At 41.4% G+C, this 22113-nt stretch overlaps 7 protein-coding genes across 7 annotated transcripts; 1 reads left to right on the top strand and 6 right to left on the bottom strand.

Moving 5' to 3' along the window:
- Positions 1-494: 494 nt before the first annotated feature.
- Positions 495-1534, top strand: BCR41DRAFT_314982 (PSP1 C-terminal conserved region-domain-containing protein; the record flags this gene model as incomplete). The annotated part of the gene is made up of 2 exons (XM_022021200.1): positions 495-943; positions 1033-1534. The coding sequence occupies 2 exons, from the start codon at positions 495-497 to the stop codon at positions 1532-1534; spliced, it is 951 nt and encodes a 316-aa protein (XP_021875425.1).
- Positions 1535-1892: 358 nt separating this feature from the next.
- On the bottom strand, positions 1893-5981 carry BCR41DRAFT_390791 (hypothetical protein). Its single transcript, XM_022028276.1, has 3 exons — positions 4721-5981; positions 2918-4574; positions 1893-2773 (listed from the first exon to the last, which is right to left on the bottom strand). Exons 1-3 carry the CDS (start codon positions 5707-5709, stop codon positions 2060-2062), a joined length of 3360 nt encoding a protein of 1119 aa, XP_021875424.1. The 5' UTR covers positions 5710-5981; the 3' UTR covers positions 1893-2059.
- A 1428-nt stretch (positions 5982-7409) lies between these two features.
- Positions 7410-9236, bottom strand: BCR41DRAFT_365073 (hypothetical protein). Its single transcript, XM_022026115.1, has one exon. The coding sequence runs from the start codon at positions 9068-9070 to the stop codon at positions 7487-7489; it is 1584 nt and encodes a 527-aa protein (XP_021875423.1). The 5' UTR covers positions 9071-9236; the 3' UTR covers positions 7410-7486.
- Positions 9237-9528: 292 nt separating this feature from the next.
- Positions 9529-11061, bottom strand: BCR41DRAFT_390789 (hypothetical protein; the record flags this gene model as incomplete). Its single annotated transcript, XM_022028275.1, has 3 exons — positions 9529-10073; positions 10871-10954; positions 11040-11061. The coding sequence occupies 3 exons, from the start codon at positions 11059-11061 to the stop codon at positions 9559-9561; spliced, it is 621 nt and encodes a 206-aa protein (XP_021875422.1). The 3' UTR covers positions 9529-9558.
- A 1195-nt stretch (positions 11062-12256) lies between these two features.
- On the bottom strand, positions 12257-13684 carry BCR41DRAFT_365071 (hypothetical protein). Its single transcript, XM_022026114.1, has one exon. It carries the CDS (start codon positions 13654-13656, stop codon positions 12415-12417), a length of 1242 nt encoding a protein of 413 aa, XP_021875421.1. The 5' UTR covers positions 13657-13684; the 3' UTR covers positions 12257-12414.
- Positions 13685-15749: 2065 nt separating this feature from the next.
- Positions 15750-20141, bottom strand: BCR41DRAFT_365069 (fungal-specific transcription factor domain-domain-containing protein). The gene is made up of 4 exons (XM_022026113.1): positions 19567-20141; positions 18868-19203; positions 18576-18774; positions 15750-18476 (listed from the first exon to the last, which is right to left on the bottom strand). The coding sequence occupies exons 1-4, from the start codon at positions 19978-19980 to the stop codon at positions 15847-15849; spliced, it is 3579 nt and encodes a 1192-aa protein (XP_021875420.1). The 5' UTR covers positions 19981-20141; the 3' UTR covers positions 15750-15846.
- Positions 20142-20410: 269 nt separating this feature from the next.
- Positions 20411-21953, bottom strand: BCR41DRAFT_426839 (hypothetical protein). Its single transcript, XM_022030785.1, has 4 exons — positions 21520-21953; positions 21083-21397; positions 20826-20993; positions 20411-20726 (listed from the first exon to the last, which is right to left on the bottom strand). The coding sequence occupies exons 1-4, from the start codon at positions 21892-21894 to the stop codon at positions 20547-20549; spliced, it is 1038 nt and encodes a 345-aa protein (XP_021875419.1). The 5' UTR covers positions 21895-21953; the 3' UTR covers positions 20411-20546.
- Between the last annotated feature and the right edge of the window lie 160 nt (positions 21954-22113).

Genomic DNA, 22113 nt, shown 5'->3' with positions numbered 1-22113 from the left:
GTCACGGAGCAAGAACGATTAATGGAACGACAGCGTATTCCCCGGAGGTTTTCGCTTGCACCCTCTTCTGGATTCCAACCATATGATCAATTCTTGGAATCGGAGCATTTGGGAGCACCATCATTACATGGACCTCATGGCAACAGGTACTACTTTTTTTGTAAATTTTCTTTAAAAAAACGTTGAGCGATAGACTAGCCCTGTTCGATAACAAAACAAGTGAAGGCTATTGGCTAGTACTTATTATTTCAATTGTTTTTGTGTCGAAAAACAGAAGCCTTCTAGATAATGAGAGTGCGCATCTACAGCGACGTCACTCAGTTGCTGGACCGTCGGGACCATATGTCTATTCTATCACTACTTCTACACTCAGCCTTTGTCAACCATTAGAATCGCTACAACTTGACGCCCCTGAGGCAGCACAAAGCTGGAACTTGCGAGAGGAGTTTGAACATGACTACAAGCAAAATCAGACTCCTGGAACGACGGACGCTATGGGGTCGAATGACCTAGGAAAGGGTGTAACTCTCAGTCAGCTCTCTCATTATGGTGCACTCTACTTGGTCGAATTTAAGGCTGGTCGTAGTGACCTTTTTTATGTCGCAGATGGTAGCAATATGACGTTCAAGTGTGGTGATCTAGTCATGGTTGAAGCAGATCGTGGAAAGGACTTAGGGAAGATCACGAACGATTCAATCACACCATCACAAATACAAGCTTTGCAAAAGGAGCAAACAGAGGCTGCAGCCATGGGTGCTCAACAAGAGGGGCAACGTACTTCAAAAGAACTTCATCCAAAACGTATCTTTCGCCCAGCTCTTCCTTCCGAAATTGCACAGCTTGCAAACAAGAATCAAGATGAAATCAAGGCCATGTTGGTGTGCCAAAATAGAGTTCGCCAGAAGAAGTTACCGATGGAAGTTGTTGACGCTGAGTATCAATGGTAAGCTTTTTTTTTTTTTTTTTTTTTTTTTTTTTAATTACAGTTTTTATATGTACTTCAACATGCCTAACCCCATTCTCATCTCACAGGGATCGCCGCAAGTTGACTTTCTACTTCCGTGCAGAGCATCGTATCGATTTTCGAGAGTTGGTTCGCGACTTGTTTAAAATCTATAAGACGCGTATTTGGATGTATGCTGTGAGCCCTTCGAAGGCTACATTAAACAACCGGGATGTTGGTATGCAAATGAGTACTCCTCATACCCAGACCTCGCCCCTAGTCTCATCCTCACCTCCACAATCTCTCCAATCGATTCAACGTCAAAATCATTCAATATCTCTGACGTCAACACATCCACATGGTCATAATCCACATCAGCAGCAATATCCGCATCATCATCCTGCTCAGTATCACCAACTTCAAGCTCAGGATCAGATGCTTCAGATGCAATCCCACTATTTTTCAGCGCCTCCTCAACAGATGTTTTATCATGGTTTCCAAAATGATCGCCCATTATTAGATGATGGATCATCGCATCTCCCCTTATATGACCCAACCTATCCACTACAGTCCCCTCATCCTTTGATGTGAGAGACTTTTTTTTTTCCTTCTCTCTGTTTATATATATCGTTTCTTCTTTTTTTATACACTTTGTTCTCTTTGTCTACTCGAACTTGTTCACGTACGACAGTGTCTTTGTTTCCTCTTAACTTTTTTTAGAAGCGTATCGTTTCACGTGCGCTAGCCTCTTATTTTCTTCTACTTACAACTGTGTAAATGTTATTCTTTTTCTCCCACCTGGCACTGCTATGCTGGCACCATTTCGTTATACAGGGCTGCTAGTGCTTGTTAAATACATGTCATTGTCGGTTTCAAAACCTTGTTAAAGTTTCTTTCATACATATACTTCATACAGAACAGCATTGTGGAACGTGTTCCATCATGCAATATAAAGATGCATAGCCATAAAAAATTGAAGCATCTATAGTACAATTGTTGCAAAAGACAACTAATATGAGGTGCGTGGGAGGTGGAGAATGGCTAAATCACTAAACTATATGTGTATATAAAAAAAAAATAAAAAAAAAATAAAAGTTCAACCACCCTCCATTTTTCTTATTCAACTTGAGCTGTTGTCATCTCTTCTACATCTTCAACACCTTCAACACCTTCAACATCCTCCTGGAGTAGGAGTGAACAGTTTTTAATTACTGTACTCTTACTCGTCTTCGGCAGCGATGATACGGATGCCGACATTTGCACTGTAATGGAGGGTGCAGATCCAACTCTGATCCGACCCTCGCGGTCAATATACATGTTATCTGTACAGAAGCTTATCCTTCGTTCCCGTTCAGACTCTTCAATGCGCTCTAATGAAGATGTGCTCGAAAGTTGATCATCCATTCCATCATCCGAGCCAATCACCATAAGCTCCTCCTCCTTCTCTGCCTCAGCTCTTGCCAAGTCCCTGTCCAATGATTTAAAGACATCCTGAGAACTCATAAAAACTTGTTGATTCCGTGTCAATGGCAATGATGTTGGTGATGGTGATGATGATGTTTTTGATGTCAAAGTCGTTGCTGTTGTACCAAAAAGATGAAGACCAACAATGTTTTTTTGTCCTTCTTTAACAGAACCTCCTCGAACGAGGTTTCTATCAACATCTCCTTCATATTCAGAGTTATCCTCATCATCTTCACCAACTTCGTCCTCATCCTCGTCCTCAATTTCGTCTTCGTCTTCGTCGTCTTCATCAGAATCATCCAAATCATCAGAATCATCGTCCGATTCTTCTTCCTCATCTTCCAACCAAGCGATAAATTTAGAGCTCTAGGAAAATCAAGGAAATCGCAACAGCAGTAAGGACGATAAAAAAAGTAAGAAAAAAGACTTAGTTTGAGAAAGGTACATATAAAGACATAATATGCAAGTAAATATATATATATATAAACGAGACGAGCAAGATTCACATACCATACTACGAAGACCACCTCCATGACCGAGCACGCCATTTGGCTCCTTGAATAGACGCCACCATTCAAGAATAGCATCTGCATCCAAGACATCAAACTTGTAAAGCGCCATCAGTTGAGCCGTATGGTTACGCATCCATCGAGCATTTGTCTTTACGGTTGTCTCCAATTTATCCAGCAACATCCTTTGTTCCTGATGGGATGTCACATAATTCAACAACAGTGGTACATAGATCGCTTTGAATTGAGTCTCCACTGCCTCCTTAACATTGACACTGGCACTGGCACTGGCACTGGCGTTGATACGATTCCCTCCAGTATTTGAAATAGATGGTCCTGAAATATTCCCCCATCCCCCTGTAAGAGGCCCTCCTGCCTCGATTCGTGCATCTTCCCACCATTTTGTCGATTCTTGTACCAGAACCATGACCAGGTCTTCTGTTGAAGAATCGTATTTTAACAAAAGATCATCCAACTGAAGGATCATACGGGCAGGCGTAAATTTAGCATGAAGAGCCTGATGTAAAAATTTTTGTGCCATAGAATCAAAAGTCTCATTGGCATCTGCCGGTAAATCCTCCTGAACATCATCCTCTGAGGATTGTAATTGTTGCTTTTTGATCATGATCTCCATCATTGTACAAGGCGCTTCATCTGAATCATCATCGTCCTCGTCCTCGTCATCATCATCTTCTTCGTTCGTGACTTCATTCCCTACATCCTTAATTTCCCCATCCTTGATGAAGACTTCCTGTACCGAGAAAATGGTAGAGTGAGATGGAGCAATGCTGAGAACGTCGCAGGGCGTTATAGAAAACGTAACCTTCTTCTCAGGCTCAGCTACCTTTTCGCCTTCAGCGGAGATTGATTTCTCAACAGCTTCATCAGATACTGGAGCTTGATCACTTTGATCATGTTGCTCAACATTCAAGGATAACGAATCAGGCGATAGATGTGATAATGATGGGGATGATGGGGATGATGGGGATGATGGGGATGATGGTGACGATGGCGGTGGCGGCGATGATGTCGGTACAATACTAGAGGACTCTTGCTTCATTTGGCTCTTGCTTGATAATGATGGTACATAACTGAAAAACTCGTCTTCTTCATAGACGCTATCCAATAAATTTGAGTGATGTAGCATTAACCCTCCCGTAAGTCCTGAGGAGAGTGAATAAGTAGAACTGTTATATCCAATCTTGTAAGAATTGCTGGTACTGTCATTATGACTCCCTTGGGATGATGTTTGTCTACTACGACTCTGTTCTTCCTTTTGCTGCTTCAGCTCTTCACTCATCATCTCTAATTCGGCTTTTAGATTAGCCACCTTGTTCTCCTCTTCTTCCAATTTGTTATTAAGTTCCTTTCGGATCTTCAAGTAGATCTGATCAATCATGGCTCTACTGTGTCTTTCAGCAGCCAAGTCTGCTTTGGCTTGAGCGAGAGATGATTTAAGAGTTTTGTTCTTGGCGATAAGCCTTTCAATGGATCGCTTTTTCCGAGAGCGACGTTTTTCTAGAACCAAGGAATCATCTGGGGTTGAAACAACTGAGGAATAATCTGTATCATTTGAATCACTGCCATGAAAAGTAGCGTCATCTTCCGTCCCAAATGTATCATAGCCACTGCTCGTGTTTTCTGGTTCATGTGGGGTTCTAGCAAAGCATCAAAAAATGCAAGCAGTCGTATATGGAATAGAAAGAGAAAGATGATTTCAAATGATGTCAGACAGGCGGAGAGAGAGGGAGGGGGTGTAAAATGTCACATGTTGTATGCATTTACAAAAGTTTCTTCACTTTACCTGGAAGATGTGCTTAAAGTATTTAATCGTTTGTTGGATTGAAAAGTGGGTCCATGCTCCTTCTCCTGCAAATTTAATTCTGCATTGATTGATTGAGACTGCTGATCAGTGCTCTGGACAGAGGGGGAATCAGAAGTAACAGAGATAACAGAAGCAGTAGAGGGGGAGAGAGAAGCGGCATCATTGGCAGCAGCAGCGGCAGGCTGAACAGTAACAGGAGTGACGGGAGAGTTTGATGAGACCACTGTAGCTTTCCATGGTGATGAGTGTGCGGCTCTAGGCCGAACAACAGATGCAAACGAAGGGGGGCTCACTGACCCTCCTACCTCAGACGCAGATGAGGGTGCTGACGTAAATGAAGACATGTCCGTCTTGTTTCCTCCAAGCTTGTTGTTTTTATCCTGAACAGATGCAGGTGTTGGTGCTGCTATTGTCCCTGTCGTTGCTGATGTTACTGTTGGTGATGACGGTGATGACGGTGATGGAGAGGATCGAGATTGAGAAGAGAGCTGACGATGTGAATGTCTATTGATTGGACTACGAGGAGAGCAATGGCATGGGCCATTGTATGATTGCTCAGATTCTAGATCATGGTAGTCTTTATCATGGCGAGGAAAGAATTGTTGTTGTTTTTGTTGGTAATAGTGATGCTTTTGACCCGAATTACCACTAGGTTTACGAAGTTGTAATGAGCGTTGATGATGCTGCTGCTGCTGAGTGTGAGGTTGTTTTTGAGGATGATGCAATTGTTGTTGTTGTTGTTGTTGTTTGTTAAATGGTAAAGAGTGTGAGGTACGGGAAGAAGGGGAAGAAGGAGAAGGGGATAGATTGGGACGAATCCTAACAACGTTGTTATTGTTATTATTGTTGTTATAATTAGCAAAATGATTGAAAGAGGATTTGAAGAAGGGCTGGGTTTGTTGTTGTTGCTGAGGAGAAGGTTGTTGCTGTTGTTGCGACAACACCATGACGGGGGTCTTTGCTTTCATGGTGATAGATGGAATTGAGTGTGGATAAGTTAAGGAGTAGAGAGTGTTATGAAAAGGAAAAACAAGGAAAGGCAGGCCAAGGGTTTCTAGGAAAGGAGAAAGGGGAGTAACTGGGAATAGCTGGGATGTGGAGGGCAATGAAAAGATTGTAAAATGAGCTGGTGAGCATGGGAGAGAGAATGGAAAAAGAATGAAGTAAAGAGTAAGAAGTAAATGACGATGTCAATGGATAAGGAATAGGAGATAAAGAAAGAAAAGGAGAGAAAAAGATAAGAAGAGAATCTTGTTCGGAAACTTTTTTTTTCTGTGGTCCAAGTTCCCACCAAGACAAAGGGCTCCACAACACATCATTGGAGAGAGCAAAAGGCAAAGGGCCCAATTTCACATCTCACACAGAAATCAACACACATTACAAACATCTTACATGTTTTACATGTGTACAAAACACATTTAAATGCCTCCATTCTATTCTATTCTCTGCATTAAAAATACAAACACAGTCAACAAAATGCAAAATGATGACTCAACCTGAGCAGTGACTCCGCCACCAAAAATATAAAAATTTGTTTCACGTGGACAACCCATTCTGTCTTAAATAGTCCTCAATCAAATATATTTGTAACGTTTTTAAATCGAACAGAATACTTATTTTTATAGACGGAAAATAAAACGTACAAACTCAGATTTTTGATTTTTATGGTCAACAAGACGCTCCTCCTCAGACTGGCTATCCTCCACCACATCAGACATGCTTCGAGCATCTGACATAAGATCTACAACTATCTCAGGACACAGAGTGACAGCCTCAGCTTGCTCTTGACTTACCACTCTTAGGGGTTCCGTGCCCCATTCACCGCTGTCAATTGATAGCATCATCAAAGTTCTCAATAACCTCCTCTTCATCAAAGATCTCTTGATAAACCTCATCTGGTATCTTCTCATCCAATTTCCGTCTACAAGTTTTATATTTATAGGGCGGCACTTTATATAAGCTGCTTGGAGCGTGACATTCTCCTTGGAGTCATGGAAGAAGTTTTGTCGGAACCCTTTGCCCTAATATAATCCCATTTTACGGAGGTCGCGAGTTATCCCCCCTTTAGTTCATTTGCCACTAAAACTGAAGAATTAGGCGACCTACTCTTGTTTGTTTCCACTATTCTGTCCACCAAATTAGAACTCAGATCTCGATCCGCTTCTTTTTTTAAGTCGTCCAGCTCTTTTTTTTTTTTTTTTTTTTTTTTTTTAAAAAAAAAACATACACGTTGTCACAAGGAGCAACACGTTCATAAGAGTCTAATGTTAATATTAAAAGCATACATCATATCATTCTCCGTGGCATGCCAATTTTATATTCTTGCACAACGACCAAGGCTGCTTTTTTTTTTTATTTTTATTTTTTTTTTTTTTTATTTTTTTTTTTTTTTTTTGTAGCATACTTCTTCCAGGTAAGAAGCCTTAATGAAGAGAAGGGTCTATGACACACCATTGACTATGTCGCCTTGTTCTCATTTTTCTATCCCCACCAAAAATCCTATCACATTTATTACTCCCATTATTAAACATGCTTCTTTTCTTCACTCTTTCAATACGTTCACATCCTTCGTTAATAAGATATATATACATCAACTGACTGTCTTTCTTTATGCTTTCTATTCCTTTCTTCTATTCTTAATTAATGTTACAAGTGCAACAATAAGGTCCAAAAAAAAAAAAGTTATTCAACAGCGCATATTCAATAACAAAACTCCCACTCAATCAAAAAAACCTGTCCCTGGTTCTAAATGCTATAATCTGAATCCGAATTACTAAAATCAAGAACATCATGTGTCGTAATATTGTATGATTGAAATAAGCTAGCCGTTACATAATGCCTAGAATTCACAATGCCCTCCAAGTTTTCGATATTCGGCCAATTTTTTAAAATCCATTTTGCATCCTCAGGTAGCATTGTTTGATGCTCATCGCCTTCGAATGATAACGAATGCAGATTCTTCAGGTTGATTAGCTCATCCAGACCAGCCCCTAACCTCAAGTCCAACGTATGCAATTGCTCAGATGTTGAGCTACCCGCTGTCAGGGCAAGGACCCGTAGTCGAGTCAACTTGCCTATTTGCCTAAACACAATACGTTGCTTCTGCATGTCTTCTACAGTCTCTTGACCGACGTCAGCTACAAGCTGGATGGACAAGTTGGTAAGGCCAGTGCTGACCCATTTTGCACCACTGACAATTTCTGTCACTGTAATTTTAGCTCCGCTCAGTTTTTTCAGACGTGGACAGTTGGATAGGATCGCTTGAACAACCCCATCAGTTCTTTCACTATCCCTATTGTATTCTAGCTCCTCAATTGTATCACAGAGCCTCTGGCTCCTTCTTATTCGTGCTCTATGTCCGCCGCCATGCAAAATCTCCTGATCGTCCGCAAGTAGTTCTCGAATGGAGAGTGGACCGAAATCACAACGTGGAACAACTAGCCGTCTTAGTTCAGTCATCTGCCGGAGAAGCGCTGCCATATCTTCGTCCTTTAATAGCACCGTACCAAGGCCTAGCTCCGATACATTTGTCAGTGTTTGGGGATGATGAATGACTATTTCCCTGTAGAAATCATCATGCATTTGCTGCATTTCTCGCTCGTCCGCTTTGCAATAAAAGAATTCCAATGAACGTAACCCTGGGCATCGTCTAGCCAATATGCCGAGGCAGTAGGATGATGTGTGCGGATGTGGCGGATCAAGTATTTGGATATTCAGTAGCTTTAGTCTGATCACACTTGGGAAAATAAACTTGTTCGTGCCGTTGCCCAAGAAGTCGGAAGGTAGCCCATAAACGACTACACTAGACATTTCTAAGGAGTTAAGTTTCTTACAGACTTGAAAGAATAGGTCGACTTGATCTTCGAATAAAGCTGCCTCACAAATGGTCAAGGTTTTAAGGTGAGTGCATCCTAATAGTGCTTCCCATATCCCCTCTAAATGTGGTCCTTGGAAGCTTAGCCTGGTGATTGTTGAACTGTGAGAATTGATCAAGCGGTCTATCGGATTCTTATAGAATGAGGGCTGTGTTTTGCATTCGATAGACTGGAGGCGACCACAGCCTTGCAGTGCCATGTACTCTTCTGGGAAGCAGTAGCTAAATTCAAGCTCTTCGATATAGTTCTTGTTATTCTCCAGTGCTTTCTTAGTGGGAAAGGATCCTAAATAAAATTGCTTGACAACGATCCTTCTCCAAATGAATCTAAAAAGTGTGCTATGGAAAACCCTGGAGACACGAATACACTGCAAGAGATCATTTCGACCTAGGAAAGCACCAACCAACGAAATAATTTCTGGAATGTCCAAGGGATGCAATTCGAGATCGTTCATGTTGCGAAGAGATGATCAAGATTAGAATGACTTTGTTAGCATAAAACTGGCTGCTTTTTTCATCAATTCTGTTCCTGAAGAGATCACAAAAATGCAACTCCAGGGGTAAGGATTCCCACAATTAAGCTGGTTGACGGGGAGGTAAAGATTGATATTTCGAGAATCTTTACGGAGGGTGTAGCGGAATTCTCAACCAGGTCAAAATTTTATTCTGATGGCGGGGGGGTGCATTTTTCCTTAATTCCTTCCTTTACTCCCTCACAGGGGCTGCTTTTTTTAAATGAAATGAGCCCAAAACACAGAAAAAAGCACTCGTAGCTTGTTTCTGGATTTGGAGCCTATTTAGCAAGATTATTATCTACACGAGCTCATGACACACTTGTGCTGAAATATAAAATATAAAAGGCAGAAGATTGTAAAAGTTCGATCTAATTCAATGTTCCATGATTGTTCACTTGGCTCAAGATGGTAAAAAAAGTGAATCGATTCTATACATCGCTATTAGCTGTTTTCCTGAGGCATGGCTTATTCCAGTTATCCCCCCTCAAATCATTGCCTGGTTTTCGCTTGCATTTCTTCAGGTTATCAAGGAAGTTGGTGTGTCGAGCAGGGAATATACTTCCAATGTTCCTGTCGTCGACGTTAATGATGATCCGTTTGAGATTTGGACTTGCAGCGAATTCAGGCTCTGGATCTGGGCGCACATGTTGGTATTGTAACACTTCAGCTGGGTATGCAACGACCATGCTAATATATATGCCGGATGGACACAAGTCATGAAGGGTTGACGAAGTGGCATTGATGGTGCTTAATTCAGATTGATCAAGTTCCACTTTGGTGTTCGCTGATTCTTTGGTCTTATCGACTATTTCCCTTTGTTGACCTTGTTCAATGTGTATTTTCTTTTCCAATGTTACACCGCTTGTTGTTGCTAGAGCACGTTCTGCATCGCTTTTTGGGGGACCTTGTCGTAACTTGAGCGATGTAGTGGTAGTGATTGATACTTTGCATTGGATAGTGAGTAAAAAAATAAAAATAAAAATAAAAAAAATAAAAAATCGGGGTTTGTACTGTAGGTGACGTTTACCTGGACAAACACAGGAGCAACGACATTGCTGCCGTTTATTTGGACAAAGAAAATGACATCTGGCCCTGAGTCATAAGGTAGTTAGACGTCCATTGTGTTAGATTCGATTAGCTCTCTTTACAAGAATTGCTAGCTGACAAACAAGAAGTGGTGGATAGTCGACAGCTAGTATGGAAGACAAGGCTTCGGAGGCTCTGTGAGACAGTTGAGACGTTAGTGCTCCGTGTAGATAGCAGCAGTATTACTCTGGGCTATTTTATCAAATTGTCCACGGCTGAAGAGAGTGAAAGGGCTTAGAATTACGGTATCGGAGATTGTCGATGGAGCAGAATGGGTTTGTACAGGGTTGTTTCACTTGGATATTTATCTTGAGCCAGACATTGATCAAGAGACTGAAGAAGAAATGGCAAAGGCATGCGTTGCGTTCAAGCAGCTTGGCAAACTGACTCGGCTAGAATATCTTAACCTAACACGGTTCTCCAGTCGGACACTGGACATGAGATTAAGAGCAGGTCTTGGTGAACTAGCCAATCTGAAGAGATTAGATGCGCTATAGGTTAAAGGTGATGATCACCAGCGAATGCAGCTTGAGGATGCGACGTGGATGGTGAACAATTGGCCAAATATTAAACACGTGTATGGTGTTCTGAACGATGAGAAAGAGACAGTTGATTTGCTGGAAGAGTTCTTGAAGTCGCATAAAATAGATTTACATAATAACCTAGTATCATGACCATGAGGCTTCCAAGACCTATCATTGACGATTAGGATACCTTCGTGATAATGGTGATCTCTTACTTTTTTTTTTTTTTTTTTTTTTTTTCGAAGGCATTTATGTAGGCCATAATTTAAAACTCTGTGTTCAATACCAATCAAACGTACCAAGCCCATGTAGAGCCTGCATAAGTAGTGGAGTCCATCGGAGAGAGAGAGAGCGGGGAGGAAAGCTGTATGTTTATGTATATTAGGGAAAGACGACGTCTTATCCACATCTTTATATAATGATTTGACCCACTTTTGATTAATATCAAAGTTTTCAAAATCCTGGAGAATGTTTTGCATCATATATCGCCAACTAAGGTTCTATTGTAATCTTAAAAAAAAAGTCGTGTGAGTTCGTGGTTGACAAAATTGGCGCGTTTTTTTTTTTTTTATATTTACATTGTTATTGGACAGTGGGGTTTCTCGCGCGTAACCTTGTTTAAAGTTACAGGAACTTTGTCAAAAATGCGATTAACATTTGCATAGCATACATATCCTATAGCTGATAGATTACAGAGGAATAGGAAAGCATTATCACATCATACCCCTGATATAGAGACAGAGAACTTACACATGGGTCTTCTAGTGCACATATACTTCCTGATAACTATTATTCGATCTAAATGATAAAGAAGGTAATAAGAGCCATTGCATCGTAGGAACCCCTTTTTCCCATCCAGACTCTGACAAACTGAAGACAAAGTCATCCCTTTCACTATAATTTTAAAATTAAAAAATTTATGCTCTGACCTGAAGTCTAAGTAGAGAGTCCCATCAACTTGACAATTCATGCCGCACTATGCGAGTGAATCTAAGAAAGGAGAAGGGTAATTGGGGTAATTGATCACTCATGAGCGATTCTTCAAGATTTTATCGTAAAGACAACTTAAGCTGTCGACTTGATCTAGGAAATTATCAATAAATGGAAAGGCCTCAAGAAGCTACACAGGATTCAGAATGATGTTGCTCATCATGCGAAGAGTAGTGGAGAGAAGCGATGTGATGAACAGGCCGTGAAGTGTTTGATTCCTCTATGGAGACTAAGCAACGAGGCTCTGTAGCATTCTCTGTTAAAAATGAATTAAACTAATCGCATTTTGTAATGGCAATTGTTGAGGATCTTGCTCATCAAACGATAACTATGCTAGCATGTAGCTGGGTTTTACCTTCTTAGAAAAACATCTAGGATCAGGTGTAGAAACTCTTGACGTTTGAGCTATACTTGCTGTTTATGTAGCTTTACTATCAACATGTGGCATTTGGGAACTACTCCTTTAATTAACTGGAAGAGAATTAGCAACTACTGATGTATCAGGACTAGAATATATTGTTCTTTGTCCAATCCCTTAAAGCCCCAATGTTTTAGTTCTTGTGCCCCACCCTCTTCTATCTGCCTATCCGCTGTCGGCTATCAAATATGAGCACCATCTGCCTTCGCCCGGTGCAGAAGACAGTATGGCATTATATCGCATAATATCAGAGCGATCTAATCGAGTCAGCTTGCACATGCGTTTATACACAATCCCTCGCTATCTATGCCTTTTGCCGTCTTTTGATCAACATCAACCACAAGTCTGACCTTCATGTCAGTCAGTCCAGTGCAAACCCATTCTGCACCGTCGGCAATCTCTGTCACCGCGACACTATAACCCCTCAGTCGCTTCAGACGTGGACAATTGGATAAGATCGTTTGAACAACGCCGTCAATCTTTTCACTATGCCTAAGTTCTAGTATTTCAACACTGTCACAGAGCCTTTGTCCTCTTTTTTTTCGTACTATGTGCCCATCCTCCGTAATCTCCTGCTCATCTGCTAGTAGTTCACGAATGGAGAGCGGACCAAAATCACAGAAGGGGATGTCTAGCCGTCTTAGTACGGTTATCTGCCTGAGGATCGCTGCCATATCCTCGTCTTTTATTTTCACGCGGAGGCATAGATCTGATATGCTTGATGCTGTGTAAGGGCGCTGAAGGAACACTGTCTTGCAGAAATCATGTACAGTTTGGGCATCCCATTCGGAATCATATGAATGTAATGCTGGAAGTCCCCTAGTCAACATGCCGAGGCAAGATGAAGATGTATGTGGATGTGGTCGGCTAAAAATCACGACGTCAATAAGGCGTAGCGTGTTCGCATTTGGAAAAATGAATTTTTCTGTATCATTATTCAGGAAGTCGGAAGGTAGGTGATTGATGTATACGCGCTCCATATCCAAGCGTTTAAGTTTCTTGAAGACTTGAAAGAATAAATCAACCTCATCACCGCTTATATAGGTAGTGGAAATAGCCAGGTCCTCAAGGTGGGCACATCCTAGGAGCGTCCTCCATATCTCTCGCAAACTTGAACAGTCAACTTTGAGCTTGACGATTGTGGAACTATGGGATTTGATCAAATTGAGAATCTGACTTTGACTGGATAAACTTTCATATGAATATTCGATGGATCGAAGGCGGTCACAACCTTGCAATGACATGAATCTATCTGGGAACCTATAATAAAACACAAGTTCTTCAATGTACTTCTTGTGGCTCTTTAGTGCTTTCTTAGTAGGGTAGCAAGATTGGGACTGTCGACGACATCCGACAGTGATTCTTCTCCACACATATTTGATAAGTGTGTCATGAAAAAGCTTGGAGACACGAATACAACTACAGAGGTCATTCCGACTTAGGTAGCCACCGACAAGCGAAATAAGTTCTGGGATCTCTAATGGATTCAATTTGAGGTTGTTCATCATGTAAAGAGAGAGTTTTGATCAAGGATGGGTAAGAATGCGAATATGCATGACATGTTGGAATTATTGACATTAATATGTTTGTTTTTAGCCAACATTTTAGCCAATAGGGTGCATTAAAGGGGTATCTTTCTCTTTTAAATGAGGAAAATGTCCATGTCGTCCATGTCTCCTGGCAATGATATTGAAAATGGATCACAACGCAGTTCGAAGGGATCGATCCCTGGAGAATGGTCAGCCTGTCAGGTGCATATCCTCGTAATGAAATAGCAATAGAATGTACTGTACATAAGCACTCTGAACGCTTTGTAGCAATGTATTGTGCTATTCAATTTATTGTTTACCTGGTCAGAGCGTCTTGTTGCTTGGCTTTGGTCCGTTGCCACCTTAGATATCTTGGTTGCATGAGTATCTTGAATACAATTTTTTTTTTTTTTTTTTTTTTTTTTTTGCCTCAGTGCATTTGTCATCTCTACACTCTTCAAGTGCAACATGAGTTGTCACCCTGATCTTCAGTGGTTTGGTAATCCTTCCTTATATTACGATTGATTTAGCGGAAGCAGTAGTGTCTGATTAAAGTCCACAATTCACTGTTCATTCATTCTTGACTTCGAAATAACACAGCATCGCTTGGACCTATATCTTTTTTTATTACAATACAATAGATTCATTCTTCCTAATAACCAAATTGATTTTACCTCACTACAGCTTCTCGAGGTTGCGAGTAGCACAATCATGATCCATCTTGCCTTCCAAGCACTCACTTCATGTACAGTATATCGAAGCAAACTCTATGGGTTACGAGGAACCGATATCCCGAAAAGCTATCTAAAAAAAAATCAATGCCCTTTTTTGTCAGCTTGGGATGTAACTATTCGAAGCTATAAAGGATTATCTTTTTTGAATCTTTGATTATTATAACCAACAGTAACTGCTCTTAGTCAAACTCAGGAGATTTCTCCTGGAGGGGACCGCTTGAGCGATGCCATCAGCACTTCCGTTGTATTCATCGATTTTTCAGTACCTCGATTGTATCGCAGGGTCTTTGGTCCCTTCTTTTTCGTACGATGTATCCGCCAGTCATAACCTTTTGTTCATCTGCTAGTAATTATCGAATAGAGAATGGCCCGAAATGACAAAGCGGGACTTCTAGGTGCCTTAGTCCAATCATTTGTCTGAGAATTGCCGCCATATCCTCGTCCTTTAATTCCATGAATGGAATGCATAAGATCTTTCAGATCTGTTAGTGTGTAGAGATGATCAAAGGGTGCTGCTTTGTAAAAGTCAATAGTTTTGCTGTGTAGTCTGGACGTCGTTCTCTTTGGGACCACGGAAAGTCAACGAACGTAATGCTGGGCATCTCCTAGTCAACAAGCCAAGGCAATATGATGATGTGTGTGGAAGCGGGGGGCTAATTAGTCGAACATCCTGAGGACCTAGCGTGCTCACATTCGGGAGAATAGATCTCTCCATGTCGCCATCGTTCAGAAAGTCAGAAGGCAGCTGATCGATAGTTACACCGGACATGACCAAGGTCCTAACTTTCCTGAAGACTTGAAAGAATAGGTCGACTTTTTCTTTGGATATACATGCGCTAGAAATGGTAAAGTTCTCAAGGCGAGTGCATCCCAGTAATGCTCATATCACTTGTGATCCTGAACGATTTAATCGTGGAATTGTGGGGTTGATCAAATCGAAAAGCTGACTCGGATCGGATGAATCCTGGGCTGAGTATCCGATGCACGGAAGGCAGCTACAGCCTTACAATGATATGAACTCATCTAGAAAATGCTCTCTTCTTGTAGTTTTGCAGTCCTCCACCCACAGGAGCCCTGGAATGGATTGCTATAACAATTCATTTCCAGATAGATTTGACAAGTGCGTCGTGGAAAGTCCTGGAGACTTGGATTAAACGAAAGGGATTCCTCCGACTCAGAAAACCATCAATAAGCGAAACAATCTCTGAAATTTCCAAGGGATGCAATTTGATATTCATCATGCAAAGAGGGATGGAGAAATTAAGTATGGTCGGGTCATTGACACGTTGAATCCGTTTTAGGACTTTTTTTTTTTTTTTTTTTTTTTAATGTATATACCTCAAAGTCTATCCTTTATTTATGATATTTATACATGAATCACGAACCCTTCCCATAGCAAGCTGAGCCAGTCAGTCAGCACCCCTATTTATCTCATTTAGTTGCCATTACCGCTACCACTAGTACTGGATAGGCTTGGAGACAGTGCAGCCGCGTCACCATATTCAAACTCACTCGGCAGATACATAAACGAGCCCAGATCATTCCTAGGATCATCACGCGCAATGTTTGGATCCAAGAAAATGTTATCGTGTAGAGTCGAGATGGACCATGATTTCAATATGGATTCCTCAGAAATAGAACCTCCTGGTGAAGATATTGATTCCGGTGAGCCAAATCTATTACTCCTGCTACCTCCATTTGTATCGCTTAGACTAATGGTATTGTTGATGATGTTGCTGTTGTTGTGATTGTAGCTGTGAGAGTGGCCTTCCCCAACGCCAACAGCGCTCTTGTTGTATGTTGAATTCTGTTGCTGCTGTTGTTGAACTTGAGCTTGTAGCTGAGATAGAGATTGAGATTGATTTTGCATACTTTGCGGAGTAATAGATACTCCGTCATTTACACATCCATCCAAGCCTATCCTGCTGTTGTTGCTGCTGATGGTGGCAGTATTATTCATGAGCGCAACACTTGTAAAGGTATTTGCGTCAATGTGGCTTACATCAGACAGAGGCAGGCTCGAAGGATAAATGTTAGACATCAAACCACCAAACTCCAACATGGATGTTCTCTGGCTCGAATATGCTCCTTGACCTGATTTTCCATCAAAGTCCACAGGTCCCTGCTGAGGAAATAAAATGTTGCCTTGATTAATGAGGCTCTGACTGAAAGCCACAAAGAGTTGTTGTTGTTGTTCCGGTGAGAGCTTGGCAAAGACTGAAGGGTCCTGGACATTCAATAACGGTAACATATTTGATCCATAGTTTTGAGTGCTGATGTTATTATTGTGGATAATGTTATTGTTAAGACCATTACTGCTGATATCGCCATTAATATTGCCATTGCCATTGTTATTGCTATTGTCATTGTTATTACCATTGTTATTGATATTGTTATTGCTGTTGCTACTGGCATGATTGAGGTTGTTGTCAACATTATGGACACCACTACCTACACCTACAAACGGTGTTAATCCGATTTGATTCGAATCAAGTGCTGAAGCTTGAGACATTGCTGCCTGTATGATGTTCCTAGGCAAGTTTTGTTGCTGTCGATGTGAGTGTGTGATGGGAAGATGTGGTGTCTGCTGCTCCGGAGTACGTTGCTGTAAATGCGGTTGATGAGGTTGTGGCCTATACACATGTGGATGGTGAAAATGGTGTTGATGCTGCATAAAGATTTGCTGTTTATGCTTCGCCATAGCAAGTTGCTGAAAATATTCTTGGCGCTGGTGGTCCAAATCGAGCTGGCCTTGGCGTTGAAGCTGATTCAGCTTTGCAAGCTCCTGTTGATTGCGCTCCTGGGTATACATTTGGACATGGAGCTCATGTTGTTTATATGATTGTTGCTGAATGTTTTTGTGCTGTTGTGCTTCCTGCATTGACCGTACAATCTGAGATGGTGAAGGGGATGTATCGAATACTGGCTCAAATGTTGGAAATGGCTGCGACGCAAGGACAGGTGGCTGAACTGAAGCATCATGTTTCTGAGCTTGCTGTCTCGTTTGATTCATTTTCAGAGCTTCTTTTTCTTTCAGCATTTGTCGATGCTTTATTGCCGCCGCTTCTTTAGCAAGATCTAGACTTGATTTTTGTTGCGCCAGTGCTGCTCGGCAGGACGCCAGCAGATCTGCAACATCAGACTTTTTACCGCGGTTGATACGGAAAAATTGGAGATTCTCTACATGCTCAATATAGTCCATAGTCTTTTGTAAATCCCGTCTGGAATCTTTGGCGAGAGCTGTGTCAGCGATGCATTTCGAGTTTCTAAGATGAATTCGAATCGCAAAGTTGAGAGCGTAGCGTGCTGGTGTGTTCTGTTCAAAGGTCCTTGGTGCTTCCCTCAGCAGAATCCCCGCAATTTTAGTGATCTCTTTAGCTGCCTGCGTACAATAACCTTGAGAATCTGGCATCCCTGGTGCTGGTGGCTGGAATGCATCTGGGCTCTTGGGATTGGGCAAGTATGGGTGATGAAGCAAAATGATTAGCGCATAGCAGAGCAATTGCGCACAAGCCGCTAATGAGGAAATTTTGGAAATTATACAGCCATCTATGGGTTGGAAATCAAAAGGCTTTGGTAAATTTCGCTGCCATTCCACCAATTCATTGTCAAGTCGCGCGAGGTTGTCAAGTAGAAGTGAGCGATCAGGTGGTGGTTGTCGAACAATCAGCTTGGAGTTTTTACGGATCTTGCGGCAAAGTTGCCATCCATGTAAACAGTGAATAAGATATTGGTCCGAAAAGGTCTCTGATTCGGGCCCCAAATCGCCTGCCTGGAACATTTCCACACTAATTTCGTCATCATTGATAAGACCTGGCTTTCCATTGACTGCTGATGCTGTCGAGTCAAATAAATAGCAACACCAAAAGACTCGTGCCCTATAAGCACGAACAAAAGGATGTATACTCTCATCAAGTCGCGTATGAAGGCCCATATCTAAAGCCATCGTGATTGCTTGACTGATAAAAGCCAACCGTTGTGCAGGCGATTTAAATCCAATAGCAAAAAGTAGTAAGGCTTGAATAGTACACAGATGTGTTGTCAGATACTTTTTCTCTAGCAATGCTACCAAAGACCAAAGAGGCAGTTTAAAGTTAAGTGTAGGTCATTTTCCGATTTAACGCTGAACTGTTCAAAAATTCAGACAGTGTTTATATTCTTTACCTTGTCCCCGTGAAAAAAATTCCTCGCCTACAGTGCTCTCATCATTCATGTCTTTCCGAAGCATGTGCGCGTTTGCAGAGTACATAGATCCACAGTAATAGACGGCATTACACAACAGCAGACAATGTGGAATATGAATGTTTTCCTGACAGACTCGGAGTACTTCACGTTGAACCATTGGCAAACTACAATAGTGGTTCTGGATTCAAACAATGGTGAATTATGAGTTTTTCTAAAAGCAAGCCAAGTAAGATGATAAATCAATAAAGTTGGACCACGCTTTGTAGCAAACCTTATAGTAGAGCGCTATCAAATGATCTCGCGTTGCTGCATCAGGAAGGATCTGCAACTCTTCAGGAACGAGGACATCACTCTCAGTATTCCCAGCACCAAGTTGAGGTCCCCATAAATCCTCATCATTGAATACAGTTGCAACCATCGCTGCATTTGGACCATAGTAGGAGAGACTATTAAGTGTCGTTTCAGCGAGCATCGTTGTGAGAGCCTCCAAGTCTTCTGCGCTGGAGTGATCAACAATATTAACAGTTTTTGGTGTAGGAAGGTCCAGGAAACTGCTGCTGTTTCGAACATGTCGAGTGGAGGAAGATTCATTCACTGGTGACCGAAGCTAAGAACAAACCAGTATAATAGTATAATAGTATAAAGAATGGCGTTAGTCTTTTTTTATTTTTATTTTTTCATGTGAGAGCGCTTGTTTGTACGACAACCAATGGGACACAGACAAAGACGACCAGGCACAATGAATGTCATATTTATTTGTAGTTCTCGTACTCAAAAGATCAATTGCCGCTTCGGAAAATAAAAAAGCACGGCCCATCTCCATTTTCACTGTGGGCTGGTTCATCTGAAAAAATTTTTTTTACAGGTATTCAAATAGACGTTCCCACGCTGCGCTCATTGTTGAGCAAGGGTCTTCACAACCAGCATCAATCGTTATGATCACAATATCAAGCATTAACTCAAGACATACCCCATCAGAAACGGTCGTTTTCTTGCTGTCATGACTAGCTGCGCTGCCGATGCTATTGCCGTTTGAAAGATGTTGGAAACTGGAGCTATCAAGCTGGAGAGGTTGAGCAGGTAAAGTATGATGCTGTATTGATCTGGGTTGTTGATAAACCATGCTTGAAGTACCAGAGATGTTAGGATGGTCCGTAGTAGAAGCTCCCCAGGATGTGCTTGATAATGTCTCAATAGCTGATGAGGCGGGTGTATTATGGGTTAATATTGGTTGCTGTGTGGATAAAGAATAAGAAAAGGAAGAGGAGCCAGAAGAAGAGGATGCAGGTGGTAGTATGACAGTGCCAGGCTGTTTTCTTTTCGGCCCACTCTTGAACCTCTTGGCCGCCTCGTCGTTCTGAGGGAATTCATCCACGTCGGCCATTATGAATGAAAAGAGAGTTTAAAGAATGAGAGCCTGTTCAAGTGAGTCGAGTTAATGTAAAGTTGATGAAGAATTAGCCAGATTCAGAGAGAGCAAGTTGACGAAGGGGCAGGAGATGGAGATTGGAGTGGAGGGAAATAATAATAATATGTAAAAAAAAAAAAAAAAAAAAAAAAAAAAAGCGAAAGAGAGAGAAAGAGAAAGAGAGAGCGAGAAAGAAAGAGAGAGAGAGGCGGGATGAAAATAACAAAGTCAGGGGTAGAGAGAAATCTCTGAGTTGAAAGGGTTAATGGAGAATGGAGAATGGAGAATGGAGAATGGAGAATGGAGAATGGAGAATGGAGAATGATTTATTTGGACTAATGGGCTAATCGAGAGCACAATGTGACAATGTGTCAGTGGCAAAGACAACCACACTCACACTCATGTACACCCTTAGAAATATGCTAATACAAAAACTTTTGTACAGAACCATTCATGCAGTTCATACACACAACAAAGCACGATAAGCAGGGTCTTTTTGTCTTAATGTTTCTCTTCAACTCTCCATGCAGAGCCCTATATATCTACACTTTTGGCTTGGGACGGAGGGAATTGTAGTGCTCACCTAATCCATACATGTGGCGATGATAGGAGACCATCAATGGGGTCTTTGTTGGGTACACTTCTGCTGATAGTTTAACTGTCGGACTGCCCATCTGCACCACCCAAATTGGAACCTTGTGTAGCCTCGACAGTGCAAGCAACTGTTGAAGAAATAAATAATAATTATAATAAAAAAATTAGATGCTATTGATATTCAACTAACTACAACATCTTTTTTCTTAGGATCTAAATCACTTTACCTCGGGCTGCCCTCCCCAAACGGCAGTGGATTCAAGATCATTACAGTACTCTGCAAAATCCTTATCGGACATCATATCTCCTTGTTTATTAGTCAAAAAGGGTAAAAAGTCATCCGCATGTTCTCGCATATATGCTGCCGTATTTTGCCTCAAATCTTTGACCGTTGTCTATGTCAAAAAAAAAAAAAGAACGTTAATACGTTTTTCATTAAGCATGCAATACGTTAAATATAAATAAGCCAATCAACATTGGGTACCTCCGTCTCATAATGCTGTCGAAGCTGATCCGCAATGGCATTATAAAGACAGTGACCATCAGGACTGATACTCTGGACAACAACACCCATTGCTTGAGCCAGTTCCTCAATTGCACTTTTTTCAACTTCATTCATATTGGTTTGGCTTGAAGCCTCTTTTTCGGCTTCATCCTGTATCTCTTTCAACGCCTGTGCCTTCCTTTCTTTGCGAGCCTTTTGCCGATTGGGTTTCCTTGTTCCTGAGGACTGCTGTTGTCCAGCAGACGGAGCTTTCTTTGTAGACACCGCCTCCAGAATAAGGTGATCAATGGGGATCTAAAAACAGAGGAAGAGTGGGAGAGGAGGGTAAAGGTGAGTAAAAAAAGAAAAAAAAAAAAATAGAATTGATCATATCCTTCATCTTGGTCCCACTCTTTATACTAATTTCATCCACTCACGTCGTTGACATCAAATTCGTCCTCTTCTTCAGCTGCTGCTGACTGGAGTGATGGGCTTGAAGGAGCAACACTATTTCCAGATCCAGATAAATTCATATTGTTTTTGCCGCTGTTGTCGTTGTTATTTTTGCCATGGGCAGCATGCCATTCCATGTTCTCCTTTTCATGCCGTTGACTAAGAGCATGTTCCAGTTGAGCGATTTCTGTTGTGATCTCCTTCTTATTCTTTTTGGTGGCTGTCTTTTTAAGAGCGGTAATCTTGGCAATCAATTCACGCTGCTCCTTTTTATGACGTGCCAGCAGCTCTTCCAATGTTTCGGATGCAGTTGTAGTTTGCGCATTATTAGTGTCTTCTGATGACTGATTCAACTCCATCCTTTGATTCCCTTTATTTGATTAGATGTTGACAGAACGACGATAGAATCTTTTTTTTTTTTTTTTTTTTTTTTTTTTCTAAATAGAAAATGATAATATACTCCGTTCAGTTTAGAGTTTAACACAACTTTGATTGGGTTGATTACTCCAATTGATCGATCTGTCAATTGGAGGACATCTTTGACCACGAAGAGCCTCATATTTGATTAAGGGGGAACG

Source organism: Lobosporangium transversale, assembly GCF_002105155.1.
Source record: "Lobosporangium transversale strain NRRL 3116 chromosome Unknown BCR41scaffold_81, whole genome shotgun sequence".
In the NCBI taxonomy this organism is placed as follows: Eukaryota; Fungi; Mortierellomycota; class Mortierellomycetes; order Mortierellales; family Mortierellaceae; genus Lobosporangium; species Lobosporangium transversale.
This window is presented reverse-complemented; position numbering and strand designations above follow the sequence as displayed.